The 22752-nt window shown below is 38.0% G+C and overlaps 1 protein-coding gene across 1 annotated transcript; it reads right to left on the bottom strand.

Moving 5' to 3' along the window:
* Positions 1-1825: 1825 nt before the first annotated feature.
* Positions 1826-22440, bottom strand: P2RY10 (P2Y receptor family member 10). Its single transcript, XM_050776388.1, has 2 exons — positions 22280-22440; positions 1826-5035 (listed from the first exon to the last, which is right to left on the bottom strand). Exon 2 carries the CDS (start codon positions 5020-5022, stop codon positions 4003-4005), a length of 1020 nt encoding a protein of 339 aa, XP_050632345.1. The 5' UTR covers positions 5023-5035; positions 22280-22440; the 3' UTR covers positions 1826-4002.
* Positions 22441-22752: the final 312 nt, after the last annotated feature.

Genomic DNA, 22752 nt, shown 5'->3' with positions numbered 1-22752 from the left:
TCATATCATTGTTTCTATATAAGATCTGTATAAGCGGCCGGGCGCGGTGGCTCAAGCCTGTAATCCCAGCACTTTGGGAGGCCGAGACGGGCAGATCACGAGGTCAGGAGATCGAGACCATCCTGGCTAACCCAGTGAAACCCCGTCTCTACTAAAAAATACAAAAAACTAGCCGGGCGAGGTGGCTGGCGCCTGTAGTCCCAGCTACTCGGGAGGCTGAGGCAGGAGAATGGCGTAAACCCGGGAGGCGGAGCTTGCAGTGAGCCGAGATCGCACCACTGCACTCCAGCCTGGGCGACAGAGCGAGACTCCGTCTCAAAAAAAAAAAAAAAAAAAAAAAAAAAAAAAGATCTGTATAAGCTTTTTTATCTCCACAATTTTTATGATCCATCTTGCCTCACGCCACCACAGAAAAGTACAAATTATATACCTGACATTCAAGGTCCTCCATATTCTTAATATCTAACTTTTACAGTCTTGTTAATTACTGCTCCTTTCTATATTTCTAGCCAAGCTCTCGTATTCAGTTCTAGGCACTCCTTAGCTTTTTTTCTCTTTCCACCCTTAACACAGAAGGGTTTCCAATAAGAAGGCTTACTCTTCCTCTATATTTATTGCTGATATGGTTTAAATGTTTCATCCTCCTTAAAACTCATGCTGAAATGTGACCTCTAATAGTGCAGGTGGGCCTATGGGGAAGTGTTTGGTTCATGGGAGCAGATCCCTCATGAATGACTTGGTTCTGTCTTCAAGGTAATGAGTGAGTTCTCACTCTACAATTTCACGCAAGATGTTTGTTTAAAAGAGTGTGGCACTTTTTCTTCACTCTCTCTTGCTCCCTCTCTCACCATGTCACATGCCTGCCTTCCATTCACCTTCCATTATAATTATAAGCTTCCTGAGGGCCTCACAGGAAGCAGAAGCTGGTACTACTAGTACAGTCTTCAGAACACATATTTTATAAGGGTAATTCATTTGATCAGTGGCAAATGTTATACCTATACTCTGTGGTAGTATTTAAAGCTTTTGTATTTTTAATTTTTGTGGGTACATAGTAGGTGTATATATTTCTGGGTTTTATGAGATGTTTTGATACAGACATGCAATATGAAATAAGCACAGCATAGAGAATGGGGAAATTCATCCCTGAAGCCTTTATTCTTTGAGTTACAAACAATCTAATAACAGTGCTTTTTTTTTTTTCTTCCTCTGTCACCCAGGCTGAAGTACAGTCAGTGGCACAATCTCAGCTAACTGCAACCTCCATGTCCTGGGTTCAAGTGATTCTCCTGCCTAAACCTCCCAAGTAGCTGGGACTACAGGTGCGCACCACCATGTCCAGCTAACCAATAACACTCTAAGCTATTTTAAAATGTAAAGAGAAACAGCATATCCAGTCATGCATAAATGGCATTTAAGGTCATATAAATTACTGCAAAGATTATATTTCTCCCATTTTTGCTGAATTCCTTCCCATTTTTACCAAAACTATCAGAAGTTTAAACAGTCTTTCATCAGTGTTATGAGATACTGAATGGGTTCTATGTGGATTTTGATAAGTGCCTTGCAGAGATTTGGGGGCAATGTTTAGCTTCAGTGTTGACTTTTTGAAAAACTAATTCAAGGATGTATGTTTTGATGTCTTGTTTGTCTCAAATTATGTGCTTGTGACAAGCATAGGAATAACTGTTAAAATTGTTGTTTATTGTAATACCTTAAAGCAATTTCACTGATTTCTTGCACTGCTATGTCATCAGCTGAAGCCCTGTCACATTTTCCTTTGGCATTATGTAAGACATCCCCTTTAAAGTTAAAGAACCAATTGTCGATTGCTTGAATGTTTTTATGTTTTTCTCTCTCACCACATTAGAGATTCACATGTCAAAAAAATCTCAAAGATTCCACTTAAATGGTAGTCAAAATAAAAAGCATGCTGTTTAATTTGCCCACTATTCCATAAATCCTGTGCTTGAAGAACTACCTTTTGTCAACCACCTGAAAGCAGGGAATATGAAGTGTGACTCTTGAGAATTGTGGTTCCATTTCTCCACAGACATAGCAGGATGTGTAGTTCCAAAAGGGTTTCTTCCAAAGTCATATCCTCAGAGTAGGACTGTCTATGTAGTCATTCCAATAATGTTGCCATTAACTACAAGCACATCTGAAAACCCTCCTAAGGAAGTGCCATTAGATTCGGATTAATAAAATACAAGGAAAACCAGTTTAATTACTTTGTAAATGCATAACTCTTTATTTTCCCAGTGAGAGATCTTTTTAAAAAAATTCTCCTTTTTTTGCTATTCATTCTTCCATAGTCACTCTGTTCAAATGAATACTCTCAGAACTACTACTTCCTTTCTACTCCCTTCACACCAAATGTCTATACTATTTATATTGCAGACATAAAAGATAAGAGTGATGAAGCGAGCTTCATAAAATTCAACCTGATAAGCTGAGGGATTGTTTGTATTCAAATTTTTTAAAATGGTGCTGAAACAACACCCATGGCATTTGAAAAAAATAAGATAAAAAGATTGTCAGAAAGGGGACATATACTTTTCTCATATTTATGATGGATAATACTTTCTGCTTCTAATGCAGATATTGTCAATTATGCTCACAGAAATCTTCTTAAAAGTTTCTAAAAAACAAATTCGTTTACAATTTTATATAGTTATATTTAGGAAAAGTGAGCTTAGGTGAACTCCACACAAGTTTCCAGGTTTTATAGACTGTTTATCACCCTATAGAGTTTCTTTTTTCACCTACTTATGGGGTTTGTAGGACTTTCAGCATGCCTTAAAATATACATTTATTTTTAGAAATAATGAACTATTTGAGTTTCCTATACTCCTTATCATCAGGATTCTCTACCTTGGAACGGTATTAGGACAACGCATCTATTTACCACTTAAGACCTTGCAATCTGAAGCTTGACGTGCCAAATCCACAACCCACAGATTTTTTGGAGAATTCCAGGTAAACCATGTTGAAATGGACTTGATCTCATGTGGCTTAGCTTTAGTGTGTGTCTTCATCATTGAAGGGTAATTTAGTATAGACCTGATAAATGTAACAACAAAAAGAAGGGAATAACATAAGCATATATGGTGTATTACACTGGACCAATTTTGGCTAACCACTGTTGATCCTGAGGCAAATTGCTTAACCTCTCTGAAGTTCCATTTATTCATTTGTATTGGCAATTTCCACAGGTTTATTAGGAGGGCAAGATGAGATATTATGTGTGCAATAGTGGGAAGGGGATGAGAGATAGAAGACTACAAATGTGATGCAGTGTATACTGCTCGGGTAATGGCTGCACCAAAATCTCACAAATCACCACTAAAGAACTTAATGTAACCAAATACCACCTGTACCCCAATAACTTATGAAAAAAAAGAAACTACCTAACAAAATGACAACCCAGAGCACAATAGGCACCCAACACATTTTCAAGGAATGAATGAATTTCCTTGCCTTTTCTTTAGTAACAAGCTTGTGGTCCTGAAATTTATGTACATGTTGCTTGAATTCTTCACACTGTCTTGCCTGTTAGAAAAATTTATCGTTAGAAGGACTAGACATTTTTACTCTCACTCAGAATTTAAGGTCTTTATATGAAAGCTATTTTTTTACATGCTAGGACAAACTCACATATTTACTGTGCATTATTAACAATAACTTACTTATTGAAAAAAATTTAAGGTAAAAAATTCAACTTTTATTTACATCTGTAAAAATTTGATCTAGATTTCTTAAATAAGAAAGTGGCTTGAATTTCAAAGCAGAATCAGGTAAATCTATTTTCTCTTCCTCTCTCACATTTTTCACACTCTGCCTTCACCATCACACCTCTGTTGACTGTGAATATCACACAAAAAGTACTTATTTCTGTTCTTCACAAGGTTCAATTAAAGAAATTGGTTTTCAACTCTGGCCTTTGGGAAAAATACAAGGAATGTAGGTAAACAAAGTCATAATTAAAGAGATATCTTAATTTTAGCCAATCATTGATGAACCACTCTCCTTGCTCATGAGGCGGGAGCGGGTCACAGAACTGCTATGGCGGGAGAGTTGGTCACGAAACTCTGAAGCCATAAAGTAATAAAGAATTGGATCCAGAAGGCAGCAGAGACTTGCAAGGCACAGGCAAAAGGGGTGGAAATACAGTGCAATTCGGACAATGGGACAACTGCTAATGATGGTTTCCTTTACCATGGTGTAAAAAATAAAGTTAATATGATAGGGAGTGAAGCAGATGAAGAAGACTGCAGCACACATGAACACCATCCGCAGTGCTTTCTGCCTCTCACTGATCCCTTGGAAAGCCATTGGTGGCTGTCTCAAGGATATAGTAGTTTTCCAGGTACACCATGCAATGATGATCACCGGGATCACAAATCCTGCAAGCTCAGCAACTGTAATCATCCCGACCAATGCAACTGCATTCATTTGCTTGTATCCAAGATCAGCAAAGCAGGACTTGTTGTTGTTTAAGTCTGTGCTTCTCAGGATGGGAAATGGCAAACAGGCAGTCCCCACAATGATCCAAATGGCAGCACTGATGCCCACATCGTACCTACGCTTCCAGTCCCTGGCCCTGAAGGGCTTGAGGAGAAAAAAGCACCTTTGAAGACTGATGCACGTCAGGAAACAAATGCTGGCATACATGTTGAGATACTTCAAGTAGAAGCAGAGCAGGCAAAGTCCTCTCTGGAAAGGCCAGTGGTGGCTGATGTAATAGTAAATCCGGAGGGGTAAAGATAGTACGTGAGCAAGGTCAGCCACAGAGAGGTTGATCATGAAAATGATGGCTTTATTTTTCTTGCTGATGAAGCGGCACAGAACCCACAAGGCTGCACTGTTAGCCAGAAGACCAGGAATGAATATGAGGATATAGGTGGTTGCATAAAGGGAGTATTGAAATTTCACATTAGTGACATTACAGTTAATCTCAGCAGTGCTGGTACTGTTGCTACCCATCTTGAATATTTCAGTATATTTGTCAGGGTAAGCCATGGATTTATGGTTCCTGCCCAAAGTAAAACAAAATAAAGAATATAATGGTTAATTAGTCCTTTAGTTAACACCGAGATCTCTCTTGGTGAAGAGGCACAGACTATTAGAATTAGAAGAGACCTGTTTACATATAAAGAATTAGAGGCTCAAGGAAAATACAGTACTGATCCAAAGTCACCCAATGTAACAGTTTAGAAACCATAAAATTGTCCCACAACTGCCCCCCACCGGAGATTCTCTAAGTTGTATTTTGCAGGTAAAAATGTCTTGAAATATTAAATCTTTTATTCTGATCACAGCAAAAACAGCGTATAATTCAAGTATATTTATTTTGCCTCCAAATTTGTTTTGTCCAAAGCCCTGGTTAGATTAAATACTGCTCACTCCCAATTGCCATAGTAGAAATTTAGCCTCACATTTTAGGTTCCCATGCCTGTCCTTTGTCTGCCATTTTGCTCATTGGGTCCTGGCTTCTTATCTTGGAACCCCAGCACTTGAAAAATGGTCCTGCCTCCTTAATCCTGCATTGTCAGTGTCCTGGCTGATTTTCAAGACCTGAGAGTGTGACCTCATTATTCTATCATAATAACTTGTGACTCTAGGTTATCCTGCAGTTTGTCTTTCTCCCTAGGCTTGGGTATCCAAATTTACATAAAAAGTTTTAATAATACATGAATTTAGAAGCTGAAATATAGTATTTTCCTTTGTATAGTCTTGGAGGGGAAAACGCCAATTCTACCTCTAAGTAGAATCCTGTACTTGTGTGTTAACATTCACATGACAGATTATCCAACAGTCACAATGAACACTGCTTTGGACACTAGCAAAAGAAGGACTTTGAAACCATTTTTGAAGACAGTTTAAAATGTAATGCTTTCTTTATTCATTAAAGTAATCGTTATGAAGAGATTCTTTCGTTTTTGGACTTCCTTAATCATATTTTATGATTTAGTATGGTTTTTATTATGTGTTATATTAAGGTATAGAGAGAGTAGAGTAATCTTTAGAGATTATCAGAGGCTGGACATGGAATTATGCTGATCGCCTGCAGATAAGAATGGTAAGAGAGCCACAGACTACTCATTTTGCTTTAACTATCTTGTAGAATTTCAGACTGGGGAGGACCTTTGGAAATCATCAAATTCACTCTCCACATAATACAGAAAGAAGCAAGGCCCAGAGAGAGGAGTTTATTATGGCCACACAGCTGTTAATGGAAGATCTGAGACTTGAAATGGAAGGACAAGGGGCCTTGCCTCCATTTACACCCTTCCCCTCATCTTTATTCTTCTCCCCATGACAAAGTTCACAAACATACCTTCTGTGCATATTGCAGGAATGTTTACTGTATTTCGAGCTAGAAGTGGAAAAAAACCAATGTACTGAGGTTGTTTCTCAGAAGAGGAAGGGTTTCTGTTGTTTATTGTTTTTATTTTGTTTTGTTTGAAGTAAGTTTACAAAAAACAAAAGAATAACCTGGTTTTAGATTCTCCCCATAAGTAACAGATTGTCTTCCTATGTCATGTTACGTCCTGCTCCAGAAAATAGAGTTGTGCTAACAAAAACATAACCTCAAGTGATGAATTCACAGATAAAGGAGTGTGGATGTTATGAGCTGCTCTTACTGTAAATTATTCTTTTGCTTTTCCCCCTGTTTTATTCCTTCTCCCTATTTGTCCTCTTATTTGTGATACGTCTTAAATAGTCATGCAGTCATCTTGCTTATGTATGTGTTACTTAGAATGGAGGGTGGAAGGGACTCTCACAAGTGGAAAGGCAGGAAATAATTATCATATTGTGACCATCAAGGATGTATCCCACAATCTGTAATGGAAGTTTTCAAGTGTATTATTTAATTTAATTTAATTTTCACAACTGTCCTAAAATGTAGGAACTATTATCACCCTATGATCTAGATGAAAAAACTGAGCTTCACAGGCATTCAGTAAATTGCCTTAAGTAGCAAAGCTAGAAAAAGGGTAAAGATAGGATTTACCATCATTCCTGGCTTGTTCTGAAGCCTGTGGTATTTCCACTATGCCACTTTCCTCTCCCTGACTAGGAGGGACTACTTAGTAGAATTCGGCTATCTTAACTATTACTCCACATGCCTTTGCATGCTCATAGCTTAGCTCCCACTTATAAGTGAGAATACCTGGTTTTTGGTTTTCCACTCTTGTGTAACTTCACTTAGAATAATGGCCTCCAACTCCATCCATGTTGCTACAAAAGACATTATTTCAATTTCACTGTGACATGTGAAGAGCATATTGTGGCAGAACCATTCTAATCCCATAGTAGGAACCACCTACTTTGATTTTAGTGTTGGCACTGCTTCTACTATCAACTATTGTCCACACACAGGCTGTGAGAGAACAAAGAAAGATCCATCAGTGCATTACAATTTCAGGAACTAAGAACTGTTCATAACCATACTCCCCTGCAGTCATACTTCCACTTTTGCACTTAAAAGAAATGGCTGTTTGTTTTAGCTTCACTGGGTGTAGAAAGTTTCACTTACAAAACAGGCACGTTCTGTTCACATCTTCCTGCTAAACAGCAGAGCCCAATTACGCCAGAACAGCAAGCTAGAGGTCAAGTTCACACCTTTTTTTTTTCTTTTCTTTTTTTAAATGTGGGTTCTTATGTCTCTGCAATTCACAGTTCATTGTGAGCTTAGAGATTTGCATGGCTTGTTTCCAAAAACCTCTTTTTTGCTTCAGGCTAAAGGGAAGGTAAGAAGGGTTTTTTTTCCCCCGCCCCAGATCTTCTTAGTGACCATTAGATGTAAAATCCCCATGATGAGGAGAGGCAGAAGGTATTTATTTGGGGTTGAGCAGAAACATAGACTCTCTTGGAGAGAACATTTAGCTTGCTGTGGACAATTGTATCATTTCTGAAATATAAGAAAGAAGAAGCTAAGGAGCCACTAACAAGAAAATCCTGGATGGAAGGACTAAAATCAGAGTATACTCCTCTCTGTTCCCTCACTCCATCTCTCTCTCTTAACGTCTCTCTCTCCCTCCCTCTCTCTCTCTCTCTCTCTCTCTCTCTCTGTGTGTGTGTGTGTGTGTCTTTCTCTTCCTCTCTCTGTCTATCTACGAGTCTGGCTCTATTGTTGCCTATTTGTGGGCAGTTTGCTCCCTTTGTGCTGCCAATTTGTCTCCCCTCCAATCTGGACATATTCTTGGTTCCTCTCTCATAGGGATGTGGGATTGGTGATTCATTCCTGAGTCTGTGCTTCCCTTTTCAGTCAGTGCCCTCACTCCCCTCCCAGACACTCAAGCTGGAAATTAGGGAGTAATTCTGACCTTTGCCACTATATTTCCTCCCATAGACAATAAAAAACCCAGAAAACCCAGGTAATTCTTCCTTCCATGTAAAATCATCTGTAATCTATCTCCACCTCTACTGTCACCATCCTAATACAGGCTGCTGTCATCAACCCTATTGACTATTGCAACAGCTCCCTTACTAAACTGTTTGCATTCCAGTCCTTCCCCAAAAGTTCATTCTCCATACCATGTTTAACATTAAGTATAACTACCACTTATTTCGGGTTGCCTTTTATTTACAGGTTAAACACCTTATTCATTATCTCATTCATCCTCGCAGGAGCCCTATGATTATTTCCACATTGCAAATGAGAAAATTGAGACTCAAAGAGGTTAAGTAAGTTGTGCTGACATCACAAAATTCACATGTCTGGTTCCTTTTAACCTCAGTCTGTGGGTCTGAGAGACCTTAACCACCCACTCGATCTAGGTAATCCTATACATCATTACACACTCTCACACTCTCTGCTCTTTCTCTTTGTAGTATCAACATTTGCAATTTGGTTTTTTTTTTTTATTTGTTTATTGGTTATTACTCTCAGTGTGCTGTTAAGTTCATCAGTGCCACAAAAAGATCTCCTTTGTTCATCACCATATGGCCAGGACCTAGCCTAGTAAGCATTCAAAGAACCTATAAAAAGTATAATTGAACTGAACTGCTTACACAGTAGTTCAAAGTTTCTGTTTAGAAGTATTAAGCACAAATTAAAAACCTTGATATATCAACTAATACATTTCTGATGCCTACTATTTCCCTAAAATGTTTTCTTCTGACTTGGGCTGCTCCTATCAATATTCCCTGCACCTATTCTTTTGACCTCAGTAAAGCAATACCTGTAGAGGCCTGAGAAAAGAGAAAATAAATCATTTAGAAATCACAGGTGGTCAGACATACCCTATGGGTAGAAACCAGCACAATCCAAGATCTCAGGGTATCATCAATACTATTATCTGGACCTCAGGTAAAGGACAGTTTTATGATTTGCTTTCATAGTTATCTCAACCTTTTATTTTGGTTGGTTGTCATTCTGTGAAGGAAATCAGAAAATGACTTGCTATCCACCTACACATGGGACCTGAAATGGGAGTGAGGAGGCTGCATCATATAGTCGCTAAAGCTCTCTACACTTGAAAAGAAAACATAAAGGGAAATAATTCTATTTACATTTTTCCATGGCTTTTTGAGGACTTTGGCTGCTTTAAAGCCCACACTCAATCAGCATATATTCAATAAGCCTCATCCTATTAACTATTTGCTAGATTCTATGGAGAATATAGAATCATCCACAATGATCTGTGTCCCTGAGAAACTTCTTGTCTTTTAAAGGTGAAGGAAATAAAAATATTTTACCTTAAAATATATTTACTTAAAATATTTTGAAATGATTGCCTCAGGGCTCACAGACTGAGGTGGGGAAAATTTGCATCTGCAAAGAATCTCCATTAATGTAGCTATGCCTCTCCCATTCTATGCTTTTCTCAGATCCAGGAGAGATTGAGTCTGACATCTTTAAAAGTCGGGAAAGAAACATTTACCATCTATTCTCTCTGACAGAGGTTTCATCTACAACAAGGCCAACTCTGTCACCAAGCCTCTCACTCTCTTCCTCCAATAACTTGTCTTGCCACTAAAAACTGTTTTTGAAAATACTCTGAGTCTACATCTATTCTGTAATTTCAAGATAGTATATAAGCTTTTCTTACCTATTGGGAAATTGAGTCTTCATTCTGAAGGCTCCTGTGTATATACTTTAAATAAATTTGTATTCTTTATCTCATATTAATCAATCTGCCTCATGCCAGTGATTTTGTAGCAAACCTTGAGAAGGCTAAAAGCCTATACCCCCACAGGGGTAACATTTAAAGATCTCTAACATCACAATCAGTGAATAGCAACAATTGAAGTGAATGGCACAGGTGATGAGAATCCCTCATGTTGGCACAGCATCATTCCTATGAATTAAGTAGGAGAGATACCAGTCCGATTTTAGCTGCTAAAGATAATATATAGGATTTAAATAGAACAATGGATAACTCAGGAAAAGTGAGGTAAATTTTAACTTTATCTCTTCCCTCACCACCATCTTTATTTTTCTCTCCAACCCTGTTCCCGTTTTCTGCCACGATGGAGAGAAAAATAAAGATGGTGGTTGGGGAAGAGATAAAGTTAATCTCACTTTGTCTGAAGTATCCATTGCTCTTTCTAAATCCTAGCAACCTTTCAAAGCTGAGGTCAAGTTCCATCTCTTCAAAAATTCTCCATAAACATGACCGTTTTTACTGGTTATTATCAATATATTTCATCTGAATCTTAACAGTTTGTGATTTCATCCAAGTAGAAGTTCTGCTATGTGGGTGTCCTATATGCTAATGGCAAAGGATGATGGAGTGGAATGGGAAATACCAGAGAAAAATAATACATGGTTGTTGCCTTCAATAAATTTACAGTCACATGGGATAGTCATAAGTTAACTAACCATAACAGATTTCAGAAACATTTCATGAAAGAGGTAACAAAGGCATTTCTGTGGAAGCAGAAGTAAAGTCTGAATAGAACAGAAAGACTGGAAGTCAATTTTTTAATAAGTAGTTTGAGGAATGTGTAGGATTTTGGAGAAGAAACGATGAGAAAGATTTCCAGCGATGGATAAATAACATCCAAGGGTCACAAAATATAAAAATGAATGATATATTGAAAGAAATAATAATAATTCTATCCCAGATGGTGAATAGGATAACATAGTGGAGAGGGTGGAATGGGAGGTATGAGTCAAGAAAGGTAGTAGAAGGGAAAAGAGACTATAAAGGTAGATGGGATTAGGTCATGAAAGATTTTTAATATACTTCACGAGGAATCATTGAAGGATTCTGTAAAGAGATGCGATATCACCATACTTGTGTTTTAGAAAGGTCAGGCTGCTGGCGGGGTGTGGTGGCTCACACCTATAAACCCAACACATTAGGATGCCCAGGTGGGCGGATCGCTTGAGCTCAGGAGTTTGAGACCAGCCTGGGTAACATGGCGAAACTTCATCTCTACAAAAAAAATATAAAAATTAGTTGGGTGCGGTGGCACGCCTATGTGGTCCCAGCCACTCAGGAGGCTGAGGTGGGAGGATTGCTTGAGCCAGGGAGGCAGATGTTGCAGTGAGTTGAGATTGCACCACTACACTCCAGCCTGGGTGACAGAGAAAAACCCTGTCTCAAAAATAAATAATACTTTAAAAATGAATAAATAAAAAATAGAAAGGTCACGCTGGCAACCATGTGGAAGATAAATTGAAGAAATGGGACACAGGGAATCCAAATCGCTTTGGGAGTATATAGGAAGACCAACAGTTGAGGTTTGCCTGTGACTGAGGGTTTTTTTGGGACATAGTATTTTCAGTGCTAAACCTGTGACAGTCCAAAGCAAAGGGAATAGTTGGTCACCTTATTATATTAGAATTTAAAGTAAAAATCAGATATGGAATTGAGCAATTTTCAAGACTGCTTGAGGAGTCAAAGATGATTTCATTTATAAAACATGTTAAAAAAAGGTATCGCAGTTTTGCACTTTTCCAAAGCAACTTCATATGCAGCAAATAAGAGCATTCACTTCTGCTGATAATCTGAATAATCCAGCATATAAACAGAACCAAAGACAAGAACCACATGATTATCTCAAAAGATGCAGAAAAGGCTTTTGACAAAATTCAACAGCCCTTCATGCTAAAAACGCTCAATAAATTCGGTACTGATGGAAGGTACCTCAAAATAATAAGAGCTATTTATGACAAACCCACAGCCAATATCATACTGAATGGGCAAAAACTGAAAGCATTCCCTTTGAAAACTGGCACAAGACAGGGATGCCCTCTCTCACCACTCCTATTCAACATTGTGTTGGAAGTTCTGGCTAGGGCAATCAGGCAAGACAAAGAAATCAAGGGTATTCAGTTAGGAAAAGAAGAAGTCAAATTGTCCCTGTTTGCAGATGACAAGATTGTATATTTAGAAAACCCCATTGTCTCAGCCCAAAATCTCCTTAAGCTGATAAGCAACTTCAGCAAAGTCTCAGGATACAAAATCAATGTGCAAAAATCACAAGCATTTTTATACACCAGTAACAGACAAACACAGAGCCAAATCATGAATGAACTTCTATTCACAATTGCTTCAAAGAGAATAAAATACCTAGGAATCCAACTTACAAGGGATGTAAAGGACCTCTTCAAGGAGAACTACAAACCACTGCTCAGTGAAATAAAAGAGGACACAAACAAATGGAAGAACATACCATGCTCATGGATAGGAAGAATCAATATCGTGAAAATGGCCATACTGCCCAAGGTTATTTATAGATTCAATGCCATCCCTATCAAGCTACCAATGAGTTTCTTCACAGAATTGGAAAAAACTGCTTTAAAGTTCATATGGAACCAAAAAAGAGCCCACATCTCCAAGACAATCCTAAGTCAAAAGAACAAAGCTGGAGGCATCACGCTACCTGACTTCAAACTATACTACAAGGCTACAGTAACCAAAACAGCATGGTACTGGTACCAAAACAGAGATATAGACCAATGGAACAGAACAGAGTCCTCAGAAATAATACCACACATCTACAGCCATCTGATCTTTGAGAAACCTGAGAGAAACAAGAAATGGGGAAAGGATTCCCTATTTAATAAATGGTGCTGGGAAAGTTGGCTAGCCATAAGTAGATAGCTGAAACTGGATCTTTTCCTTACTCCTTATACGAAAATTAATTCAAGATGGATTAGAGACTTAAATGTTAGACCCAATACCATAAAAACCGTAAAGGAAAACCTAGGTAGTGCCATTCAGGACATAGGCATGGACAAAGACTTCATGTCTAAAACACCAAAAGCAACGGCAGCAAAAGCCAAAATTGACAAATGGGATCTCATTAAACTAAAGAGCTTCTGCTCAGCAAAAGAAACTACCATCAGAGTGAACAGGCAACCTACAGAATGGGAGAAAATTTTTGCAATCTACTCATCTGACAAAGGGCTAATATCCAGAACCTACAAAGAACTCAAACAAATTTACAAGAAAAAAACAAACAACCCCATCAAAAAGTGGGCAAAGGATATGAACAGACAGTTCTCAAAAGAAGACATTCATACAGCCAACAGACACATGAAAAAATGCTCATCATCACTGGCCATCAGAGAAATGCAAATCAAAACCACATTGAGATACCATCTCACACCAGTTAGAATGGCGATCATTAAAAAGTCAGGAAACAACCGGTGCTGGAAAGGATGTGGAGAAATAGGAACACTTTTACACTGTTGGTGGGATTGTAAACTAGTTCAACCATTATGGAAAACAGTATGGCGATTCCTCAAGGATCTAGAACTAGATGTACCATATGGCCCAGCCATCCCATTACTGGGTATATACCCAAAGGATTATAAATTATGCTGCTATAAAGACACATGCACACGTATGTTTATTGCAGCACTATTCACAATAGCAAAGACTTGGAATCAACCCAAATGTCCATCAGTGACAGATTGGATTAAGAAAATGTGGCACATATACACCATGGAATACTATGCAGCCATCAAAAAGGATGAGTTTGTGTCCTTTGTAGGGACATGGATGCAGCTGGAAACCATCATTCTTAGCAAACTATCACAAGAACAGGAAACCAAACACCGCATGTTCTCACTCATAGGTGGGAACTGAACAATGAGATCACTTGGACACGGGAGGTGGAACATCACACACTGGGGCCTCTCATGGGGAGGCGGAAGGGGGGAGGAATTGCATTGGGAGTTATACCTGATGTAAATGACGAGTTGATGGGTGCTGACGAGTTGATGGGTGCAGCACAGCAACATGGCACAAGTATACATATGTAACAAACATGCACGTTATGCACATGTACCCTAGAACTTAAAGTATAATAATAAAAAATAATAAGTAAAAATCAAAACAAAACAAAACAAACAAACAAAAAAATCCATTCACCTATTTCTTATTCCAGTATTTTTCAATGTTGTACTATCTGCCAACCCTCAATTCCTAACTCTTCAAATGGTTGTCTTTCTCTAACATAATGACTGAGCTTCACTACAAATTGCGCTATACTAACTTGCACCATACCTTTCCAGAAACCTTCAATATCTAAATGCTTCAATTTCTCCTAGTCTCACATGGCATCACCCCTCACCTTGTTTTCTCCTGTGTCTAACCCAGATTAAATAGTTGGCCAAATTATCCACTCTTACACAAGAATACTCAACTTCTTTGTTCTTCTTTCTTCTGCTGCACGAGCCTGGCAAGGTCCTAATCCCAGGTTAAGTCCACAACACATTTTCTTTCTTACTATCCAAGTGTCTCAATTATCCCATTAAAATACTATTGTGTATTTGAAATGGCACAAGTAGAAATTAATGACCTCCAGTCTAAGATTATTTTCCTCTACTCTCTTTTTGCATGAACCTGATTAGTATCTTCTCCTATTCTCATGGTGGCTAATCAGCTCCTTTACTATTCTGCTAAAGCTTCTTCTTCTTTCTCCTGCTCCCAATCCTCCACTTTTCTCAGAAGACTATTTGTTTTGCCCTTAGCTCAAAGAGTAAATTGAGATTATTAGGTGAGAAGAAATCAGCTTCATCTATTGTCCTTTCCCAACACACATAATTTTGTTTATAGCTGCAATCTTCTTACTTCCCAACACAGCTGTCCTTCCTGTTACTCAAGATGAATTATCACACTCTTCTTACCTCCCTCAGGATTCTCTTTCATTGATTGTTCCCTGTCACTCCTAGAAAATCGTGGTTTTCTACACTCTTAGCTAGATCTTTGTCATCAAGTTTCTCCAACTCCCAAAGTAATTTTCTTGTCTACGCACCTTAATCTAGCTCTTTGTTGCCTTCCGGCCCTTCTATCAATAGTTGTTTACACCAGTTTTTTTCTTTTCCTCACCCTATATCCATTCCTTAATGCACTTCAAGGTGGAATACATATCCCCACAGCCTCACTTCAGTCAGTACTTCTGTGGTTGTGAATTAACCAGAAAGAGGTGAGAATAGAATTCCCAGTGCCTCCAATGCCAGTCTTACAGATGTAATTACTCTTGGTACCTCTGGTTTGAAGTGCTCTGTCCAGGGTACATGCTTCCTATTCCAAAGGTCAGCACCATTAAAAGAGATGCCTTTTCACTTGAAAGAAGGGTCTGTTGGTGAGTGCCAAATCCTGAAGGGAATGACCAGCATAGAGTTTGAATCTAATAAGAAAAGCAGAAAAATCACCCACCATCTCTGAAATAACAGGATTCACTTACAAAGTGTGTCCCTAAATACTATACAGCCATAAAAAGAATGAGATCATTTCCTTTGCAGGGACATGGATGGAGTTGGAAGTCATTATCCTCAGCAATCTAATGCAGGAATTGAAAACCAAACACCATATGTTCTCACTTATAAATGGGAGCTGAATTATGAGAACACATGGACACATGGTGAGAAACAACAAACATTGGAGTCTGTTGGTGGCTGTTTGGTGAGAGAGAGCATCAGGAAGAATAGCTAATGGATGCTAGGCTGAATAATTAGGTGATGGGATGATCTTTTCAGCAAATGACCATGACACACATTTACCTCTGTCACAACCCTGCACATCCTGCACATGTATCCCTAAACTTAAAATAAAAGTTGAAGAAAAAAAAATGGAAAGAAAAACAAAGATCAAAGTTGTCTCTAAAGATATTCCTGATAATAAAAATGGCACAATGTTATGACTAAAACTTCATCATATTCCTTTTTTACCTGGAGCCCAATTCAGAGGTCAGTACTTTACTTCTGTCTCAATATCACATCTCAACTCCCATTTTTTCCTTACATCAGGCAACCCTACTCTCACTCCCCTCTTCTTCAAACTCCTACTGAATTTGTAGGCTGCACTGTGAGAAGGTAAGACTACAGAGCATAGGCACATATTAACAGAGCCTTAGGCATTTTTGCTTGTAAAGTCTCTCCCATGAACCACTCTCCCAAACTACAGCCATAATCTTTCTCCTTTCTGCTACTGAAGAAAATGTGGTCAAAGCAAGAATAATAAGGTTTTGGTCTAAGAAATCTGAACACCTAAGAGCTTAAAAGCAGGCAATCCAGCTTTCCCTTAAGCTTAATTAGGAATTTGGTCACTGAAAACTTTATTTTGTGGAAATAACTAAATGTTTTCTCACAATACAAATGTGTGGCAGGTCTTTAAATGTGATTCATTGGAGCTGAGTCCAAAACCTTACTAGATACTAGTACCATCTACCCCAAAGCAGCTGCTCTTTCCAACCAACTAGCTCAGCGTTGTGGTTTTCACAAAGTTACAGCCAAAGTGAGCTTATATTATTATGGCATCAGAATTTATATTAGTTTTCTAAGTCCCAGTGAAGAAATTTCCACATCCTGTCAGTAACTAGCTAAGTGCTATTCACATGTTACCTCTAATCTTTGTAAGAATTCTGAGTTAATTATTACTATAATCCTTTACAGATTAGAAAATGGAGTCTCAGCAGGAGTAAGTGACTTTCTGCAAGTCAGAGTTATTATGATTTTAACTGTAATAAGGCTTTTCATAAGCACAGAAAGCTGAAGTTATTTTTAACTGAATAACTTATTATATGGACAGAAACATATTTGAAAGTGGTATTTCTGTGGATAAGACTGTTCGTCGGAGATAAAAAAAAGCTATTGTTTTCGGTTCTAGCTCTAGCAGTTTTATGTATACACACTATGCATATAAGGCAAATTGCCGCCCACAAGGTGTCAGGATAGGGTTATATCAAAACTAACGTTCTTTATGGAGTTGTGCTTATGAATTCAAATTATAACAAATCTGCAGATAGAAGTACTGGAAGAATTTCTTTACAACAGGAATGATCTGAGTAGGACAAGACTTGCTGTAAGATAGAGAAGACTCAAAAGCAGTAGAATTTTTAGAAAAGTGTACTGGATTTGTAGCTAAGATACTTGGATATTGGTAATATTTAAATACTCTTTGTGCTGCTCTGATATGCTCTTTCCCTTCTGTGAGTTTCATTTCCTCATTATTAAAATAATATGATTTAAACTAGATGACCTTTAACTCCCTTCTAGCTCTCATTTGGCATGATTTCATGAGCATTCCCCCTCCGAACCCTGCCCCTAACTAATACCATCACCACTGCGATGCTGCCACTTATGCAGCTGGTACCAACTCCATAAATCTTCGCTCTCAATCTTCCCCGTCTTTTCACCACTCATCAGTAAGTCACTGGCACCACTAAGTAAACATGTTTATCAAATTTACTTCTCCATTTTACTTGATGCTGAGGCCTGTCTGTGGGCTTGTCATCCTGGGAGGAGAAGAAATAATTAAACAGAAAAAAAAGTTGCTGATGGGGGCCCCTCCCACTCTCTAGAGGACAACTTTTAAATGTCATCTGGGAACTTAACTTGCTTTGCCTCATCTTACATTTTTCTTTTATTTTTAACCACTAAATTTCACATGAATTATCCAAAACAATCTGATCTCCATGACCCCGGTGTTCTTCATTCAGCCGCTTACAACCAGAACCAAAGAGTAGCAGCTAGAATTGGAAACTCTGCTGTTTCCTGAATAAATCTATATCAACTCCAAATAAGCCTGTTTGACATACAAAACACACAAATTTGGACACATTCTGCAAGTACAGACATTTTCCTCTGTTAGGGGAAGTGAAAATTATTTTTATCCTTAAAATGAATTAAAGCAATTATGACCACTACCAAGCAACAACTTAAAGTTTGAATCTGAACTTTTACGCATGAATCTGTATGGGATTTTCAATCATTTAGGAAGGTGGCCTAATTAGATATCATTTTTGCAGTTGTTGCAGCATTTTATGGGTGGAAATAATCATGTTCTTTGGGAAGACCTGGTATCATATCATGTCTCAGTTGTTGGCTCTCTGGCCTGAAACAATTCACTTCATATCCCCGGGCTTCAGTTTCCTCTTTTGTAAAATTAGAATAGTTTCTGCCACATAATTTGTTTTAAACATTAAAGAAAAATGTGTGTGAAAATAATAATCTGAGTAAAAAGAAAACCCCCAGAATGGGAGAAAATATTTGCAGACTATGCATCTGACAAAGGACTAGAAACTAGAATCTACAAGGAACTCAAACAAGTCAGCAATAGAAAAAGAAATAATCTCATTATAAAGTGCTCAAAGGACATAAATAGAGATTCCTCAAAAGAAGATATACAAATGGCTAACAAACATGAAAAAATGCTCGACATCACTAATCATCAGATAAATGCAAATTAAATCCAGAATAAAACAGCACCTTACTGCAAATGGCTATTATTAAAAAGTCAAGAAAAATAGATGCTGGTATGTATGTGGATAAAAGAAAATGCTTCTACCCTGCTGGTGGGAATGTAAATTAATACAATTTCTATAGAAAACAGTATGGAGATTCCTTAAAGAGCTACAAGTAAATCTACCATTTGATACAGCAATCCTACTAATCACAATTGCAAAGATGTGTAATGAATCTATGTGCCAATTGACTAATGAGTGGATAAAGTAAACGTGGTATATATATACTATGGAATACTCCTCTGCCATAAAAAGGATCGCAGTAATGTATTTTGCAGTAACTTGGATGGAGCTGGAGTCCACTATTCTAAGTAAAATAACACAAGAGTGAAAAATAATAATAATAAAAAAGATGTTCCCACTTATAAGTGACAGATAAGCTACGATTATGCAAAGGTATACAGAGTGATATAATGGAATCTAGAGACTCAGAAGGGGGAGTGTGAGACAGGCTAGGCATAAAAGTATTACACATTGGGTACAATGTACACTACTCGGGTGATGGGTACACTAAAAATCTCAGAATTTACTGCTATATAATTTATCCATGCAACAGAATAAACACTTGTAGTTCAAGAAAATACTGAAATAAAAATTAAAAAAAGAAAATGTGTGTAAAAGTACCTATTTTCATGTCTGATACCCAGTAAGCATTAAATAAATGTGAGTTCATTTCCTCTTTATTTGTACACAGAGTCATCTCCAAGGGCCTTTGGTTGGATCCTATACATTTCTTAATTTAGAAAATCCCCTAAGAAGTGTAGTTGTAGCAGAGGACTAGAATATCTAGAGCGGTAATTTTTAAAGTGAAAGGGTAGAAAATAAGTGTTACTTGAAAAAGCATATTCCTTATTATAACAAATGTATTTGGAAAACAAAATAAAAAATGTCATCATTTTTTCTACAATAAAAACTGTGAAAGTACAGATCTACAAAATCTTCTTAGCTGTTGGGCATTTAGTACTTGGAAAATGTCAATGTGCTGGAGCAGATTTTTCTACAAGTCCAGGGTCTGGTTCCTAGGAAGGCAAGTTCACAGTAACCTTGTAGTGAAATGTTTATGTTTCTCAAAGGGAATCTTGGTTTTAAAAGATTGAGAAATGCCGATTGAGTGTCATTGTCACTGTGGAAATCAGATTTCAGAAAGTTTTATCTTTTTTCTTGCATTTTCTCATTTTTTAAAAAGGGAAATTGCTTACAAAGCATTTGCCTGTGGTCTAAAAGTTGAAGCTCTCATGATGACATTACCTGAAAGAAATATAATGCCAATTGGGAAAGGATACTCAGTTCTCTTGGAGATCTGAACTACACTTCCAGAATGTCCTCTCTAGATAGATTTCACTATTAAGATTCCATTATTCACCACTCCATAACATCTAACTCTTCGTAAGTATCTAACAGTCTAAATCAAATCATTGGATTACTAGGAAAGAAATTAGAAACCATCTATTCCAAGCCCTTTCCCATTATAATAGACGAGATTATTGAGACCCACAGAAATGAAATAACTCACCAAAAGCCACACCAGTCATTGGCAGAACTTGAACTATAACATAGACTTCTGACTCCTTGTGTATTGATATATCTATTTTATCACTCTACCTGTGATGTATATGAATTGATACTACGAGAAAACTTCCCCACAAAATATACTGATCTGAAGAATAAATAAACCTTTTTGCCAAAAGCTTTTAAAATAAATCATAGACCCCCAGGAAGCCATTGCCATGACTGTGAGAACTTTTAGAAAGTCTCATTTTACTATAAACAGCTCTGTTCTCTTTGCTTGAGCCATTACAGAGAACTATAGTATAGATAGGCTGGCCCCATTTTTTTTTTTTTTTTTTTTTTTTTTTGAGACAGAGTCTTGCTCTGTCTCCCAGGCTGGAGTACAATGGCAGAATCTCAGCTCACTGCAACCTCCACCTCCCGGGTTCAAGCGATTCTCCTGCCTCATCCTGCCCAGTAGCTGGGATTATAGGCACCTGCCACCGCGCCCAGCTAATTTTTGTATTTTTTAGTAGAGATGGGGTTTTGCCATGTTGACCAGGCTGGTCTCGAATTCCTGACCTCAGGTGATCCACCTGTCTCGGCCTCCCAAAGTGCTGGAATTACAACGTGAGCCACCAAGCCCAGCAGGCTGGCCTGTCTTTTGAAACCCCAACTCACTTACTTCAAACTAAAACAACCCAGAAATGTGTTTATTCATTTGGTGTCTTCAGATTTGAGTAGTCTGTACAACTTGAACTCTACAACTTTCCCAGTTGAGCCCCAAAATAAACTGCATTTGGCCAGAGAATCTGTGTTCAACAGGAACTATTGCAAAAACAATTGAACCAAATGTGTGATCTGATTCTGACTACAGTTTACACCATTTTCCACCTCAGTATACCTGCATGTCATCTACTTTCATAAGTGATTAATTTTACTGTGCTGCAATTGCTAAGAGATAGATTCTCCAATTAATAGACATCATAATGACTCCACACATCCATTTGAACAACTGAAATAAAAATATTCTCACTTTCAGGATTCTTGGAACTGAGCCTACTCCCCTGGAAAGCACAGCCAAATCTGGTATCATTCCATCTGGACTTATCCTGGTTCCAATTGATTTGGCACAGTCTCCCTTCAGGGATTCCTTAGCTGAAAGTCTCCTTTTGATTTAGTTATCTTATCTCAGAAGGAGAGAGGTGCTAGTATTCAGAGTTAATAGCAATAATAACTGAAAAAAATGAGTGCCTCACTCATGGGCTCTGCTATCCAGTAAGGCTGAACTTCAGTCAAAAAGTAGCTTTCAAAGGATCAAGGAACCACTCTGACCAGACTCTGAAGTCATCTGGGATATTTTCTCCTTTCCTATGACAGGGTCACAAATAAATTTACAGTATTCTCTGGGAGATGCAAACTGCTGTAGGGGAAAGGGAACATGAATTTAAAGACACAGGTCCTAGACCCACCTATACCACTAACAAGCTGAGTGAACCAAAGTGTCTTCACTGTCTCTCAGTTACCCTGACTGTATTGTGAGGGATTTGGATCTCTACAGGCCCTTTCAGCCCCCAGAATCTATTATCCTACTTTCTACTATTTGTCTCAGTATCTCTGAAAGCTAAATTTTCCAAAGCAAGGATTTTATACCTAAAAATTTTTCTTCATTATGCAGCTAGATAAATTATACACCATAAAAAATTAAATTTACTTTTATTGGCTGAATATGTCAAGTTCTCCCAATGAGTCTCACTGAATATACTCTTCTTACCACTTTGTGCCATCTTCTCTGGTCCCACTCTATAAAGAGCGCTCATAAAGAGTGAGCTGCATCACAGACTCCATGCTCCTGGCATAATGAAGAAGACTGATGGCATTAACGTTAACTCTGGACTCTGTTCAAATTCAACGGTAATTATCTTTGCTCCTGTTGTAAGATGTCTGAGATGAGAAACCAGTGGCAATTTTAATACAGACACTGGCCGCACATACACCTCTGTTCTGATCTTTATGATCACACCAATCTTCCCACATGAAACCACCAATCCCCAGGTGCTAGGCATTAACTTACCCTGGAGTTTAGCTGGGATAAGCACTCTTGTTTCTTTGCAGGGAGCAAAGGGTGAAAAGCTTTACTCTGGCGGCATGGATCCTGCTGATAACTGACACATTTGTTGTTGAAAGAGGAAGTTGAGTTTATCTGGTGTCTCACCACAGAAACCTTATTTGCACAAATGAAAGGTAAGTCCCTTGAGCAAATGACGTTACTCAAACTTTTTTTTTATTTCATTGGTGCAGAGAAATTAAAATAGCGGGGAGTCAGAGGCTATGAGTACTAACACAATGGCTGTATAACAGCCTTCCTCACCCTATCTCCTTCCTTGAAAACCAGCATATCTAGATATTCACTGATTCCAGTAGGTTCCATGGTAAGATGAAATTTTCAGGCAAATCTAAACATTGTTTACCTAGTAACAGGAAAGCTGCAGCTTGTGCGAGCCTGAGGGGCAAAGGCTGAGGAAACCTAAAAAATACAAGTCAAAA

Source organism: Macaca thibetana, chromosome X (assembly GCF_024542745.1).
Source record: "Macaca thibetana thibetana isolate TM-01 chromosome X, ASM2454274v1, whole genome shotgun sequence".
Classification (NCBI taxonomy): Eukaryota; Metazoa; Chordata; class Mammalia; order Primates; family Cercopithecidae; genus Macaca; species Macaca thibetana.
This window is presented reverse-complemented; position numbering and strand designations above follow the sequence as displayed.

Excerpts from the sequence above, each read along its gene's own strand:
- P2RY10 (XM_050776388.1), bottom strand. The coding sequence starts at position 5,022 with ATGGCTTACCCTGACAAATATACTGAAATATTCAAGATGGGTAGCAAC.